Consider the following 17,028-nt stretch of genomic DNA (forward strand, 5'->3'; position numbering starts at 1 on the left):
CGGACATGGAATTTTACAAATAATCGGAGTTTATAAGAACATGCAATATGGCTTCTATGACTGCTGGAAATCGCTGAATGCGACACAATAGAAGCACATGACTAGTGCGCGCATGGAATAGAAGTCCATACTTTGCTATCACAGCAGTCACGTGTTTCCATCACGGTACTCTACTTACTACATGTCTGCACACTAACCATATTCGGTCCGGGGTTGTCTGCTTCTCGTCTTTCCTTGAATTGTTCCTGGCTGCAACCATTGTCAATTTCGGCGCAAGTATATGTTAGATATGGATGGATATATATGCATATACGTACACAATTTGTGACACAAACAAATTTGGTCCCAACTACATAATAATTCATCCGTAATGTCCAATTTTGGTTGCTAAAAATATAATAACCACATCATTTCTGCAACAACAATTATAAATGGTCCAAATTATTTTGGCCCTTACTTTTGGTCTCTAAAATCTTAATTTCTTGTGAGTACAAACTGAAATCTGCACAGGCGCAAGCTATGAGTTCAAAATATGTAATGCAGAATTGTGCAAAAATACTGTCACATGTTTCTGACGAGAGGGATTCGTACTGTGAGCCGCTTTGAAGGACACGGATCGAACCTGTAAAAAATAAATGGCCCAAGTGGCCGCTTTCGACGAGGGGGCTCGGTAATGTCAACCCTTTCCATTCCTGAACCTTTGCCACTTGCCTTCAATGCTTTCCTTTGCCTGTAACAAATATCAGCGTAAATGAAATTTTGTTCAAGGCCAAATTACATCGGTGGTATGTACGTTTTGTGCATCCTATCATCTTCGTCGGTTAACTTTCAAGTTAGTCAATCTTGCCTTCCCATTTCAAAAGTTGTGCCATTTTCGTGAAATTGGTAACGTCGTTTTCCGTTGTCACCGAAAATGATGAACCGAAGTGGTTTAGTATAACTCAGTGAATTATGGATTTCACAAATGCTCTCCGCAGAATACGCGACATGTGCTGTATGTGCACATATTCTGGTAAGAAATCGACACAGTTTTAATCCATTACACGAAATTCATGGTGCAATTTGAGGCTATCGCAAATGTGTCAAACTCAAATCGCACAACCTCCTGATGGCAGTACATAACGGCACAATATGCCATACACGAACAGACCGTGGTATTTAGTAGGTACAGGAAACATAACCTTGCAAACCTAACTGTATCAAATACTGAACGACATAAACTCACAGTTGCTTCGCATTGTCTGACATGTCGCCCATATCCAATTACGATAATTCCTGCAAAGAATTGCATGCAATATTCATAAGGATGCAGAAAGAACGTTACTCCCACATTGTAACAAAACGAAATTGATTGTTAACAACTTACAATCAACGGACCATTGAGTCGTACGTGCATTGTACGAGTGGTACTTTTCGTTTATTTTCAACTACGATATGTTGTCGTTAATTTATGCAGATATGGCATGCCACTGTTTTACGAAAATTAATTGGCCATATGTTGTACTCGTTTTATAGTATTTACGACTTGAAGCCCGAATCAACAACTAATGCGCACACTTGAAACAGGGCCACATCGGACATTCAACCCAACAGCACCCATACGCAACTTACCTTCATGCAGAGAAATAAAAACCCGACTACACTGCTCAACGAAGACCGTCTGTCAGTTTGGAACTCCTCAATGGCAATATCAGTTTGTCACCCGTGTAGTTTGTATACCTAATCGTACGTATGGTTTCAATTACCTAATGAGGAACAGTTTCATAGTTCATAAATGGTAATGTCGTGCGAGTGGAACACAGTAGGTCATAATAATAATGTGCTCCGAAATAAAAAATAGACAGACTCACACATGCCCGAGAAAATGGTGACTGTTACCGTCGGCGACCTGGCGCAGTCGAAATGGAGACACAGAGAGAGCGTGTGTTACTGGAGGTGGACAGCAAAACCGAAATGGAGAGAGAAGGAGGGACAGCAAAGTAGCCGAAATTTGTATGGGAAATGGAAATGAGTTGGTGAGATTAGAAAGGCTACGGCATGTGTGTCATCATGAAAAGTACTGCGTCTGTGGGATTTCAAAAGCGTTGTCTGCCGACTTTGGTTTTTGTTCCAAATTTGGGAGGGAAACGGAAACGTACGTGACACTACATATTAAGGCCAAGTTTGGCAAGTTGGGAAAAAAAACCAAAAAGTCAAAAAGTTATTACTATTCACAGGAAGTCAAAAATTACGCCTACACAATTCCGAATTCTAATTTTGCCTTACACATTAATTTATACAATTTTGTAATACACATTTTTTTATAAAAGTCAAAAAGTTAACCCAAACATCCACATTTTTTTCATCCACAAAGACAAAAATTGCACCTTTTTAGTCCAATTTTTTTCCTCACTTTTTAAATATAAATAAATGTATTTTTTCACTTTTTGTGAAATATGAGTTCCGTTTGGGTTAGGGGTTGAAATGATGTGTGTGAGAGGTGATGTGACTTAAAATAATGTGATCCAAGTAAAAATATTGACTTTTTGACTTTTGGCTTTTTGTAAACATGCCAAACCAGCCCTAAAAGGTGGTTAGGAAGTTGCTATTTTTATGTTATTTTAGTATTTTCATATTTTTTAAATTTAATTTTTTGTGTTTTCAAAGTAATAGATTTTGTTGTACTTGGATATGATGTTTGTGACAGGAAATTTGCACTGATTATGTGTTAATGCTGTTCATCCCAGTGTATGGATCAGACAGGTCTAAGCTCCTCCAGGCCGTGTCCAAATGATCAAGCCCACCAGATAACCTGCAGCCAAGTTCAACGGGGAACGGAGTAGTCCCCCAGCAAACTCTCCGACGAGCAAGTTGTTGGAAAGAAGCAGAGTATATGGGAGAGGATTCCAGATAGAGAACTTAACCTTTTTCTTGTCTACAACATTTGCTTATATCCTTTTCTCATCATTTCGTTGTCCCTTCCGACCTGCTCTCCTTGCCAAAAGCCTATGTTGTAGCTTACCTTGCTCAGGGTAAGGGGGTCCTGTTCCGACGGAGAGGTGTTGTCGTAATAAATGCTTGCCTCAAAGGTCATGGAGGTGGTGCCAGTGGTGGCGGCGATCGTCGTAGGGGGCGCAAAGGTCGTCCCCGAAAGGCAAGTGGAGGATGAGGCTGTTGGCCCTGGGCCAAGGAGAGAGGGACAGCCTCAGGGGGATCTTGTACCTCAAGAAGGAGGAGTCGGTAGGACCGCAGGGCAGCTGGAGGGAGAAGAAGGCCCAGCCAAAGCAGGGGCAGATCACCTTGTAGGGATTGTAGAAGAGGCAGCCTTGCGCTCGGCCTCCAGCTTCAACGAGGCTGAGCTGCTAAGGGGGTTATACTTTGCTCAAATGGAGGTAACCACCTTAGCAGGGGCCCTGCTGAGGAAGGCGGGGGGTGCCAAACTCAAGGCAGATGAGGCCAAGGCCCAGCTTGCAAAGTTGAAGGAGAAGAGTGCAAGTTGGGAGAGTGCCCACACTGAGCTGCAAACGGTTCAGGCGGAGCTGGAGGACACACGCCGCCAGGTTGTGTCGCTCGAGTTCCAACTTGCTGGCGAGCAGAAGAAGTTCGACGAGGCGCAAAGAGCCTGTGCCGCCGCGGTCGAGCGACATGAAGAGGCTATGAGCAATAATGAGGAGCTGGTCAGGTAGAAGGACGAGGTGGATAGCAGAGTGGGCCATCTCCAGAGGGAATTGGAGGGCGAGCGCGCCAAGGCAGGGAGGAGAAAGGGAGGCTCCATATATAGGGACTTGGAAGCAGAGAGAGTGAATAAATCAACTTGATTTTTTACAGGTATGATATACTGAATAAATCAGAAAATATGAACGGTTTGGATTATCAAAATTGGGCCTAAAAGTAGGCCCGAAGGCTCTGCAAGGACGGGCACAAGGAGGGGCTTGCAAGGAGAGGATCCTTGTACGGGGAAAGGGGGTCCCAGTCTTAATTCATTCTGTCTTTTGTTAGTGATTTTTTGGCTTATGGACTAAAAATTAAAATGAAGACTGTTTGGTTTGTTTTTGGGAGAGTTGTTTTTGAAAAAAAATTTGGGGAGAGAGTTTAAAATTTTTTTGGGTTTGTTCTTTTAAATAACAACAGGAGCTTGACAAAATCAAAGCATATTGATATCAAGTTCCTAGTTGTAAAAGAAAGAGTGCAGAGTGAACAGATTTCCATAGAGCACATTAGGACAAACTCCATGATAGCGGATCCACTTACGAAGGGACTACCACCCAAGGTTTTTCATGAGCACACTGCTCAGATGGGTGTTGTTCTATTTGAGAACATTCTGGTTTAGTGGGAGTTTGTATTTATATTATTGCTTTATGTCAGCCTTGAGTTTTATCTATGTAATTTGATTAATTTCTGCAGAAATGAAATATTCTGTTTATTACGCTCTGTTACGTATTGTGAAGTATTGATCTCAATAAAGTTAAGTAGGACCAGTTGGAAATAGGCATGTATGGATCACATCACATGTAATTTCCATGCTACGCATCCATGATTGATCTATGTCATTTAGCTGTATTAGTATACGTGACCATTGGTGGGTCGAGTTACGATTGATGTAATGAAGACCGCTTTGATCCTATATTAATATAGTTAATGGACAAGATTGTTTGGATACCCTCAAGTTATGATAACAAATTTCTGAGCTCAGTAAAGTTAAGCACATTTTTCAGGATACATATGTGGTCCAGTGGGAGATTGTTAGATAATGTCTCAATGGGACCACATAATTGAATGTGGTGTTATCATTTATAAGAAGCCTACAATTTAAGTGATTCAATTTAGTTAATAGGCTTAAAAGTATATGTGTTATGGACCTAATGTGTAGATACTAGCTAGTTGTATAATTTCTATTTCTATGAGAGGCAGAAATAGAAATTAAAACATATTGGTTAAAATTGGTTTTCATTCCTTTTGAACTTCCACAACCTTTCAGTTTTGAAAACCAATAAATAGAAATTAAAACCAATAATGGTTAAAGTTGGTTTTCATTCATTTTGAACTTCCACAACCTTTCAGTTTTGAAAACCAATTGCAACCTTTAAAAGGTTATGGTCCCTATTCCTTCCCAAGTGAAAAAGCTGAAAAAAGAAGAACACTGCCATTTTATTTTCTAAATCCTCTCAAGGAAAAACATAAGGCACCAAAGGGGAAAGGATTAGAAGGCAATAACATAATCAATAACAAAGAGTTCATTGATAATCACGCTTCCGTTTAACCGTTCATCAATGGATTCAGGTATGTCATTTTGTCTTGGTTTCTTGATAATACACATGGTAAATGATCAAAAGTGTAAGGTTTATGTTCTGAAATTTATGTTAACAATGGTTGTGTATTTTGGGAGAGTTGTTTTTTTGGGAGTTTGGGATGATTTGATATTTTGGGAGAATTTGAGTAGATGTGTGTGAGAGAAAAAGTGATTGGAAAGGAGAGAGGAGAGAGAAAAAGTGATTGATTGATATGTAAGTGAGAGAAAGTGATTTTGAAATTTTTTTTACAAAACTAAAACCAAACAATTTTTTAGAAATTTTTTTCTTTAAAACTCGTCTCCCAAATGCAAACCAAACATAAATTTCCGTTTTCCCGCTCTGCTATACAGGTTATACAGAGTATACACCTCAATCTCATTCTCACTCCCCCTCACTGTCACACTCACTCCTCCTCCACCGAACCCAGCCTCACCGGCGACCACTCCCGACGGGCACCCACTCGTAAACCCAACCCACCGCTGTAGCCCTCATTTTCTCTGCTTCGCGAACCATAGCTCGACCGCGACCACCATCGGCTGTAGAGAAGGAATTTGTTGACGATAACGTGGGCTTTCAGGCCATAGATGAACCAGGTTCGTCCTCCAAACGCTAAAATAAAAAAGTTAGGGTTGTGATTCACAAAATATATTTGAAAATTACTGTTATGCAGATAGATAAATGGTATGCTTGAAAAATGCGGCACATATTGTGACGAACATTTATGCATTTACCTTTTAGAGTTAAAGTATAAATTTTGCAGAACGGAGTATGAATACGCAGAAACTGATCCAACATAAAATGAAAGGATCACATCTTTGCAGAACATAGTATGATTATGCAGATTGATAATTAGTTGAACGAATGCATATAGTTGTGTAATTTTCAATGTGTGATTGATAATGTGATTTTGCTGAATTTGCTGTCAATCACGCATGAATTGTTGTAATGAACTGCTATCAACTAATGTGTTAGCTGCGTGACTTGAATTAACTATTATCAACATTGGTAACTATTATCAAACTGAACTTAAATGTTCATAACTATTACTGATTTGTTGATAAGTATTTCAGTGTGCTTTGTTGAAAATCACATGTGTCATTTGTTGATAACTATTTCAGTTTGATAACTACTGAATCACAGTCTCCAACAATCTGCCCCTAATCATTTCACTTCAGCATGATTTGTTGATAATAGTTGTTTAACATGTGTGATTGATAATTTACTTGACATTGACCTGATATGTTTGTAAAACTGCCATGTTTGTTCAGATTGAAAATGCTATATGTGTAACATGTGTGTAATTCATCACAAATGCTATGTTTGAAACTACTGTATTTGTTCAGTTTCAAAATGCTACGTGTGTACATTGAGCTGCGATGTTTGTTAAAATGCTATTAACAGTTTAGTCTGTGTAACCTCTGTGCAAATGCTATTAAACATGGCAGTTTGAACAAATAGATGTTTTCAGTAAAGACACACTCTGTCCCTCAAATTAAGCTAGACCAGCTATTAACCCCATCAAACAGAAGCATAGCAGACCACTACAAATTTCTCATGTATGCGGATTTAAAAAATGGCTTCTTCTTCTAACATTAGCAACATAAGATTACAAACGAGGCTGTGCAATTGTGGAAGAACCGCTGCCATACGTATTGTCAGAACAATAAGAATGGAAATGAAGGGCGTTTGTGCTTTGTTTGCCCATCAAAATATGTAAGTATGTATTGGAAATTTTAATCCTTTAGTAGTCACAGTAATATTTGTCGTATTCAACTAACTGATTGTCATGCATTGTAGAGTACCACTCCCACTCCCCATTGCAATTACTTCAACTTCGTGGCTGAAGATGATGAAGGCGTTATGTCCACAATCCCTTCCAACACTAGAGCTGGTGATGCTTTAACAGTAGAACACTTCAACGATGTAAGGACGAGGCTTCATGACTTGGGAAATGACCATGGTCGAAGGCTTGAAAGGATAGAAAATATAATCAAAGCGATGGTGTATTTCATTATTTTTTCTAGGGCCTTGCTACATGCCCCTAATTTTTGGCCCCCTAATCCCCCTAAATTTCAAACCAAGGCAAAAAAAAAAAAAAGGGTAAAAAAAAAAAATTAAAAAAAAAAAAAAATTTTTTGCCCAAAACGACGTCGTTTGGGGCATTAGGGGGATTAGGGGGGGCATTTTTAGGGGGACAAATCATTTTCCTATTTTCTATCATTGAGAAATGATTTGTCCCCATAAAAATGCCCCCCCTAATCCCCCTAATGCCCAAAGCAACATCGTTTTGGGCATGTTTTTTTTTTTGCCTTGTTCTGATTTTTCGGGGGATTAGGGGCCCCCAAATTCGGGGGATGTAGCACAACCCTTCTATCATTTTGTACTTGATCATGTAACTTTCGTACTTGTTTGTATTTTGGGAAATTGAATGGAAATTTGTACCAGTTTTTGTTGTATTGTACTTCATTATGTAAGTAATGTTTATGGAATGAATTTTATTATGATGTAACTTATGTAACTTACTTAATAGCTTTGTGGAATGAATTTTATTATGGAATGAATGTACGGAATGAATTTTATAAGTTATTATGATGTGACTTATAATGTTAGTCTGTAATGAATTTTGGGAAACATTGGTGTCATTGTAAGAGCTTTGTGGATGCTATTTGGCAGATCTGTGGACGAATTTTGTGGATGGTATGTGGATTCATTTTTGTGGATGCTCTGTGGATGAATTTTGTGGATGCTTTGTGGATGACTGAATTTTTTCGGTGCATTGTCACTTATCTGTGGCCTGTTTTCTGTTGCAGGTTCTCTTATCTGGGTGCATCAATTTTGGTTGTAATGAACAACTTCTGTTATGTGTTGCAGGTTTGTTTGTAATTAACAGATTTGGCAAATCTGTTATCTGTCAACTAGTATCTGTTTGCCACTTATCTGTGGCCTCAACTATTATCTGTTAGCAAGTTGAAAGCAGATATAGGATGCGTGGTACATTTCTTCACCATCGTGCTGACTTCTTCATTAATGAATATCAATACTCTGTTTCTGCATGGTCTATTGTATATTTTTTTGTTTGGAAGGGAGCTGATTAGTTCATAACAATGCACAATGGGAGAAAAATTGGTAATGCACAGGTTGACCCCATGGGGTATGCTTCCACACAACCGTCGTCTTTGAAAAAACAAAACATTTTGTGCCCATATTGATGGTAAGAGTGTATGAGACCGTTGGCTGGTTGTGCACAATTTTTGTTTGCAATTACAGCTTGTGATTCCAGTCAATGATTCCGACACTTAAACCTTGTTGTCCATATTGAACGATTCACAAACATGAAGTAATCAACAAAACGTAGGTTAATGATAGTTTCTGATATCGGTCATTGACATTACAAAAAAATTACCTTGTCATCGTACCAACAAAAATCATAAGACAGATTTTAGTCGAGGACGGTGACCCAAAAAAATACCTTCAACAAATCATTTTGATGAAGACGTTAACGCATGCACCGTTGCAATGGTTAGCAGAGTATGACGGTCTGTTAGTTTCTAAGTCGTTTATTTTCGCGCGACGATGCCATCTCACAAGACTACGCTTACTATGTCATACACATGTCCAGGTCTGCTAATCCTCGCTCAAATCAACAACTTCGGAGTCTGAGTAATCTGAAAGGTCAGGGTCCGACACCAGTGCAGGATCCTCCATTATAGCCTTTATCGCAGATGCCGGGTTCGATCCATGTATCTTCGACTCTGCCTTTGCGTCCTCTATCTGTGAGTTCCTAATGAGTCGACGAGTCATTTGATCAACCTCACTTTGCAAACGATGCCTAAGTTGGGAGTCGCTGACATGAGGGAATTGCCGCTGCATTTCAACCGATCGGGCTTTTGTGACCTTCAGAAAAGCACATCGACAGTGGTGTTCACACTGAACTCGTTTGGCAAACAGTGAAACTGGAATTCCAAAATACTTCCCCAGGCAAGCATCTTGTATTGGGGTGCAGTTGTAATCCCGTAGAGGTTCAAAACTCCACAGTGGGAACCCTGTTTCAAAGAAACGTCGATCACCGAAGGAATCAATATACCCACCTGCATAATCCAATTCTGGTGACTTCGGTCGGGAGCTGCCAGCCGTTGCAAGTGATTGTCCACGACCACGTTTACCGTGGTGTGCATCCATAGGTGTGAAGCTTCTTGATTGAGTCCAACTTTGTTTTCGCAGGTTCACGAAGAATATATGGACGCAAAAACAAACCCAAATGCAAAGGAAACAACACTGGTTGCAAACTTTTTTGTGGTTGGTAGTAAATGTTAAATTACGTTCAACCCATAGTCATTAATACGTTGGTGGTAGGTTTAAGACGTGAACACACTTATTGTTGTTTGGTGGCAACAACTACCCAAACTACGTAAAAGCAACTTAATGACTGCGGGTATTGCATTTAAAGGTTCGGTGCAATTGGAACGGCATATGTATCTGATAAGAGCAATTTTGCTAACCTTTATGGATGAGTAGACATGTAATTGGGTTGGGGCACAAATACAAATGACGAATGTGACTGTATGATGAACTGTGGGTGTGGAAATCAATGACAGTGGGATAGTACTGATGGAAGGTACAATGCATGTGTGTTGGAAATGCCAAATAATGGACGATCAGGGGTACTGAACGGATGACTTGGTGCATGCAAGAAGGAACGAATTTTTGCAAGATGAATTCGGCCAGTTTGAGAAATTAATACGATGTATGTCACAATGCATGAGGTCTTCTGCAAACATACAAGTCATGTACCATATATTACAAATACTTACAGCATAGTGTTGTGTAATATTATGAATCTGTACATTCCTTTAAAAAAGTAGTCAGTAAAATAAACCATACACATATTCCTACAAAATGTCCGATTCAAACAAGATTGAAGCTATTGTTGAAGCTCATGTTGCTCCTGTATTCCAGCAGTTGCAAGCTATCTATGAAAGGCTGAATGAAGTGGACACACGGTTGTCAAGTTTGGAGCGGCAAGTCGGCGCTATCAAGCAGAACGTTGATTGGCTGACCGATGACAAATTGGCGGCGGACGAAGCGAAGTCTGATAAGACAATGGATGAAGACAGTCAGTCAGACAGTACGGACAACTCTTCAGAAGACGCTGCTGATGATGCAGCAGATATGTAGATTTGATTTACTTTTTTTTTATCCTTCCCTGTAAGCCATGAAAGTTTTTTTTTGGCTGGAGTCATATGTGCTAATGGGCTGATATATAACTTACCTACCAAGAGTATTGAGTTTTCATTCATAATGTGGTTTCTTTCATTTTTGAAAATTAATTTTCCCTTTTTTGTAATTAAATTATAAATTAACTTCGGTAACAAAAGCAGCCGTAAATTATATACAGTTACAGTCGCATTCATCCGAACAAGAAACATGCGTAAACAAAATAGTACTAAGTCAGCAGCCACGTCGACATGTTTGATCCATGTTTACATCGACATGTTTGATCCATGTTTACAGTTGGTCCATATTTACATCGTCCAGCAAAAACAATACTGGGGACCCATAATTAACATCCATATTGAAATCAAAGAATAAAAAATTAGTTAAACTCCTATTGCCACCCAAATTACTGGCGTACTGGCAGCCCATCCCATCACTGGCCTAGCTTGTGGCATTGCTCATATGAAGGCACTCCCGGTACTCTGCGATCTTTGCATTATTGACATCCATAACGATGTCAACCAACAACTTATGACGCACAGAGGGAGCGAACTTTGTCCACAAAAATCGTAAGACAAATCAGTTAAAATTGGAGGACGTACGAGGAAGGATTTGATTGACAAATGGAAATTAAGCGGTAGAATGTACCTTGTGTGGACCGGGGCTTAAATCAGGTTGCTGCATGAATTTGATGACGAACATCCCACAGTCAAACGTGCTACAAAAATAATTTCACATTAAAGTTGTCGTCAATACGTAATAGGTTCATTAAGTCAGTCATGCAGCTTAGACATTAATGTGAGGGAGGGATTGTGGATTACTCGTCCAGTTGTTGTACTGGCCTCTCGTCTAACATGCAGCGGTGGAAGGTACGCACGTCTGTAACATAATCATTTCCAAAGTGTAGTTGCAGCAAGTCGTGCATAGTTTCAACCTGTTCCACAAGGTTGAAGTTGGTTTACCTAAAGGATGTTCAAGTTTTTTATAGTGTTCAGAAATGCACCAGAAGGACATACCAAAATTTTAGCTGCATTTAGCTTCCTTTTGTTCGGTCGGTTGGATGGGACTGAGTCGAATAGGTAGGCTACACGGTCCACCATATCAATTTTAACGCACAACCAATGCACTCCTCTGTAATTGAAAGGCACGTAAATCTACACGAAAACACAACGGCAGACCTTGTTTAGAGGCCATGCAAACATGTAATGGCTTTCATATTTTCGTTTTAATATAACGGGATGAACATTGATATTACCCTCTGGCATGCATCAATCGCACCAGTGTATCTATCATGTCCGAAAAATGATGTGACGATATGTTCATGGTCCAGAGGTTGCATATCTTTATTTAGAATCATAGTCTGCATGTGTAATGCGTAAAGGTCATTGACGGAAACATTTGTCAAAATATGTCATACACATTACACAACGTAGCTTTAAACACTTACTTACCGACAGATATACGGGAAAGAACCAATCAGTGTGCCTCCCGTCATTGTGTAAATCCCTCTGTCGATTAGTCAATTGCACCACCACCAAGTTGATTGGCTGGAACATTGTATGCAAGACACAAGGCAAGTTGATTAGAAAGGTTTATGAGTTAGGGGTACTGAAAAACGCAGATTCATATTTGTGCAGCCAACACTTACAGTGTCGGATAGCCACGACCCTGGTTTGAGCGTGCGCATGTCACGCCGGGTGCCAACTTCACATGCCCGTCCATGAAGATTCATGGAAACAACAATGTCCCTACAAGCAATAAATGATCCTTAGAACGATAGTTATTTCACAGTGGACTGTCATTGAAAATTTGCAAGTAGTAAATGAAACAATACATTTCATTTTTGCTATCGTCAAATACATAGTGAAGAAGTTTTTGTTCCTCCGCCGATAACAACCCTTCGCTGTCCAACATCGTCAACGAGTCCTACAAAAATAAACAGCCAACTAACAGTACACATTTCATAAAAATATTGAAGCTTATATTACAAGGTCTGTAGTCATAAAAAAAAACGTGAAATGATGTAAAAACTGTGAGCCTCAGAGTTTTCCCAACTTGTGATGTTTGGTGCGGAGTTTGTTAGAAATGTGTACTAACATATGGCAGCAGTCATAACTGCAAACATGCAATTCTTTGACAACTAGTACAATACAACACAGATGATTGTAAAATTACTGATTCACATTATTGATGTGGGCATGAATTGGGTATTCACAACTTGTGGGGCATTAAAGGCAGTATTTGTACCTTGTTCACGTTGTCCACACCATCAACATCCACAGGTGAACTGCTGTCGTCAACTCCACTATTTGTTTTGCTATCGATGCACAATTGCATATCCCCGACCTCAGTGGCTTGAACTCCACTTCCGCACATTTTTCCTTTTCCTTTTCCTTTTCGTCTTCCCTTCGCACTTCCTCTAACGATTCCAGTTGCTCCCAATGGTTTGCCAATCTTAGTAGGAGAAGTATGCACATCGCACGCCACGTTCTTCACGCCCACTGACTGAAGGTCAGGACTATATTTATCTTCAGTTTCATATGTTTCCCCTGACTGAAGGCCTCCCTTCTTGTTGTTGTCCCCACCTTCTTCGATGTTCAGCTTGTGCCCATCATGCAAATGACTTTTGTCCCTTGCCAAGGTTCCCTTCAAAATATGTTGTTGGTGATCCACCCCTTGTACATCTGAAATATTACACTCCATTGGGTTAACTTCGTCCGATGGTTTGACCACGCCATCCTCATGCGCCTCGACTCCAACAGCAGGGTCCACACCCTGTTTGGCCACGCATGCCGGTTGCGGTGTAGAGAATATACCTTCGATGAGGTGGTGTAGCATTTGCTTCAGTTCACGTAAATTGGTTTGTTCAGTGAACGGTTCGTTGCAGCCCAAACTGAAACGTTGAAGCAGTTGCTTCAGCATTTCCTTCAGTTGAGCAACATTGGAGGAGAGGTTAATGATACACACATCATTGCCTTCCACCTAATTATACATACACATTCGTGAACTTAGTCTTACAAACCATCTTCAAATGATGTGGCTCAACTGTGTGAAAATTGCGTAATGCTTAGATGGATTACCTTGTCATTGCGAACAACTTGCTTGCCTTCGAAATGTCGCAACATCTCCATTAAATCTGTTTGGTTGTGGAGAACTTGCTTCATCATTTCCTTCAGTTCACGAATGTCGGACTCCAAATTGCTCATACGGACTTCATTGTACTGTCCTGTTTGTTGGTTCTCGACATGGCATGCATCCATGTCAGCATCATCGGCGTTACTGTAATCAAACTCCACCTAATCATAGAAACGCATAAATGAAGTCTGACATTGTATGTTGAAGACAAGTGGGTCGTTGGTGTGAAATGTGCACAGTGGTAGGAGTGCTTACCACAATTGTTGGGAAATTTTGCTTCCTTCTGATACGTCGCAGCGTCTCCCGTATTTGGGTATCACCCCAATCATGAAGCCGAGGTGTGGACCGCGTCGTAGTCGAGCTCAGACAAACACAATCAAGGTACAACAGCTGTGGACATTAAGGGGCACACCATAATTAAGTTGTTCTTCCCACAGAAATGAACTATATTCAGTAACAATGACATTCATTATTCTCAATTTTGCAGTGGAACGTACATAGCATACCGATTTTGTTGAGGATGCTGTCAACTTTATAGGCACATATCATGCAATGTTTTTTGGGGAAAAAATTGTACAGCACACCAAGGACTTTATTGATGAAACCAAGAAAAAAAATTTATGTACATGTTCCCCTCTTCGCAACGTAGTTTTAATTGGTTCCTCCATTGAGGTTCAGCATACTTTTTGCCCTGTACTCTTTGTTCTTAAATTCATGACGATAGTCACACAATTTATTTCTGCAGGTAACATACTTGGTCAGGAAGAGTGCTGTTTGTCGTACTCACAAAGCAGGTACCATTGTATGTCCCAATCAAGGCCAATTTGTTGAACCATGACAGAACAATGCATGAAACACATGAAGGGGGGAATGGAAAAAAAATTCAAGGTATTGGCATACCATTAGCAGGAAAACACATCCAGTTGCACCGCGATGACCTTTATACTTCCGAACACCATTGTGAAGGAATTGCAGTGTCAACTTTGCCCAATTACAAGCTCGCATACGATTCACGTCCTTCACGGCATGAATGAACGATGGCTTCAACCCGGTCATTGTGGTAGGACACAACATGGCCCCCAACACGTACAGCGCAAATTTCCGCCGAAACTCGTCCTCCGCACCAGCAGTCTCGGTCAGATAAAGTCTCAACTTGTTCAAAGGAATGACTCCGTTAACAACTCCAACCTCATCGTAGATATTGGGATATGCTTCCAATGACCCAGCCAACTGCACGTCATCGCCTTCACACCGTATTCCCAATAAAACATTAACTGCCTTACACGTGAGCCTGACTTGACAACCATGAACATTCAATAAACTACTGTCAGGATCGAAGTTCTGTACCAACCATGCGCACAAGTCGTGATCTATACGTGTACACTTCATCCCCAGGAGGCCAGCAAACCCAATGTCAATGACTGCCTGCTTTTGTGCTTCGTTGAACTGGTTAACTAGCTCAACAATTGACTTCAATGATATGCGGAGTTGCCTTTTACCCTGCACATTTTTTACCCTTAAATTAATACAAAAATACAACCAACAATGTCAGCAAAGCAGGACCTAGCCAAATGCATTTACGAAAACATGAAGTACGTAATGACCTTTTCAGACTTCAGTGCACATGGTACTACTTTGGCGTGTTCCTCAGCGCTCGCCTTAGCCATTTCCACAAACCACTTTTTCTCATCAGAGGGGAGTGCCTTCCACCTTTCCCCAATCTCCTTTCTAGTCTTTAACCAAGAAAATGACAGACGTACAAGACAAGTAACAACTATGAGTCCGAAATTACTGTAACTACAACTTTATGCCAAACACAATCCGTGTGCATTGTTGGTAATTAAATAAGATTGCAAATACAAATAACAGTTGCAGCAAAAAGTCAGCGACAAAACGTAGCTGGACTTTTACAACGAATTGAAATTTACAAAAACAATAGGAAGGTGACATTATTACATGCTGCAATCCTACAAACGCGAAACAATCACAAGCCCACTACGACCATTCAATACAACGTGTGGATAGCAACCCAGCGATGTGTTTCCATCATAGTGTATTATAGAGAATACAGATTTCAACACTCACCATTTTTCGTCGAGTGTTGTCTGGCCCTTGCATTTCCTTGAATTGTTGTTGGCTGCATGCAAGCATCGTCAAGCTTATCATCACTAAATGTGAAATATGAATACATATATATATATATGCAAGTTTTTATGTCAAGCTGGCCCCGAAATCGGCATAAGACAGCTTTTGTACATCCGGGACTGAATCGACACCAAGTTAAACATTTTCAGACATGCGGAACAAAACCAATTTGAAACATCACAAACTGAACTTCGACGAGGCGCGTAATTTCAGTACGAAATATGTAATTCCAGATTGTCAAAATAAACAACTAGTACCTGTAACAAATGAATGGTGCAACTGGCCGCTTTCGACAAGAGCCAGCGATAGTGTCAGACATTTGGATATGTTGTTCGGCAATTGTCTTCAATCTTTTCCTTCCCCTTATGAAAGAGCAAATCATACAAATTAGATGGAAGGGAGAATTACAGGGGTGGTGTACACATTTTGTCTGTTGTCTAATTTCGATCGATGCACTTTAAACTACCTAAATTGTGACAGTCCATTTCAAATGTCGTGGACATTTTCGGTCAAATTGCTAATGCCATTTGTCATTTTTAAAACAAAGATTGTAATGTCAATTGATTGAGATTATGTAAGTTCAGTAAAGTTATAAGTCGACTACAACAAAAAGTACAGTTGCCACGTATATGCATATTTTCTGATACAAAACAGTGAAGAGTTGAAATCAAATGGACGTAATTGAAACAAAAGTTCAAAATTGATGGTGCAAAGCGAGGCCATTCAAAATTTGTGCAAAACAAATAACACAAACACAAAAGTACAAGGGCTGCTGTAAGAATTGATCCAGAAAAAAATCAGCGTATTCCTTGGTGATGGATTTCGTTTGTTTACAAACATATGTACGAAACCAACTGGTAGCAAGTCTTTAAGGAGAAAACTAACATTGTTGGTGCGAGGTGACCAATATCCATCAGATGCAATGACGACAACTCCTGCAAAGTATTGCAATCAATATTTACAACAACACAAACAAACGGCTGCAACATGTGGCTGTTAACCTTAAAATTTTGCATAAACACAGACAACAACACGCAGAATTTCCCAACACATATACAGATTTTGAAACAGACAAAAGAAAGGGCACACATGGAAATTTTGCATTTCGTTCACACAGCTTACAATTAAAACAATTATGTGTACAAGCGATAAATGCATAATTTCCCAAATCTTCAAGAGGAAGGACTACATTGTGTTTTTCATTTAGGGCTGAAGGACTACACGCACATACTTTTATGAAGGCCCGACTACAAATGACAAAGAA

At 40.0% G+C, this 17,028-nt stretch overlaps 1 protein-coding gene and 1 long non-coding RNA gene across 2 annotated transcripts; both read right to left on the reverse strand.

The window, feature by feature from the left end:
* Nucleotides 1-10,918: 10,918 nt before the first annotated feature.
* Nucleotides 10,919-11,419, reverse strand: LOC145803187 (uncharacterized). The gene is made up of 3 exons (XR_014345309.1): nt 11,306-11,419; nt 11,133-11,202; nt 10,919-11,036 (listed from the first exon to the last, which is right to left on the reverse strand). It is a non-coding gene; the product is annotated as an uncharacterized LOC145803187 (long non-coding RNA).
* Nucleotides 11,420-12,468: 1,049 nt separating this feature from the next.
* Nucleotides 12,469-13,823, reverse strand: LOC145802516 (uncharacterized). The gene is made up of 3 exons (XM_082895236.1): nt 13,565-13,823; nt 12,909-13,466; nt 12,469-12,477 (listed from the first exon to the last, which is right to left on the reverse strand). The coding sequence occupies exons 1-3, from the start codon at nt 13,742-13,744 to the stop codon at nt 12,469-12,471; spliced, it is 747 nt and encodes a 248-aa protein (XP_082751362.1). The 5' UTR covers nt 13,745-13,823.
* Between the last annotated feature and the right edge of the window lie 3,205 nt (nt 13,824-17,028).

Source organism: Camellia sinensis, chromosome 11 (assembly GCF_055761805.1).
Source record: "Camellia sinensis isolate YWXY chromosome 11, ASM5576180v1, whole genome shotgun sequence".
Classification (NCBI taxonomy): domain Eukaryota; kingdom Viridiplantae; phylum Streptophyta; class Magnoliopsida; order Ericales; family Theaceae; genus Camellia; species Camellia sinensis.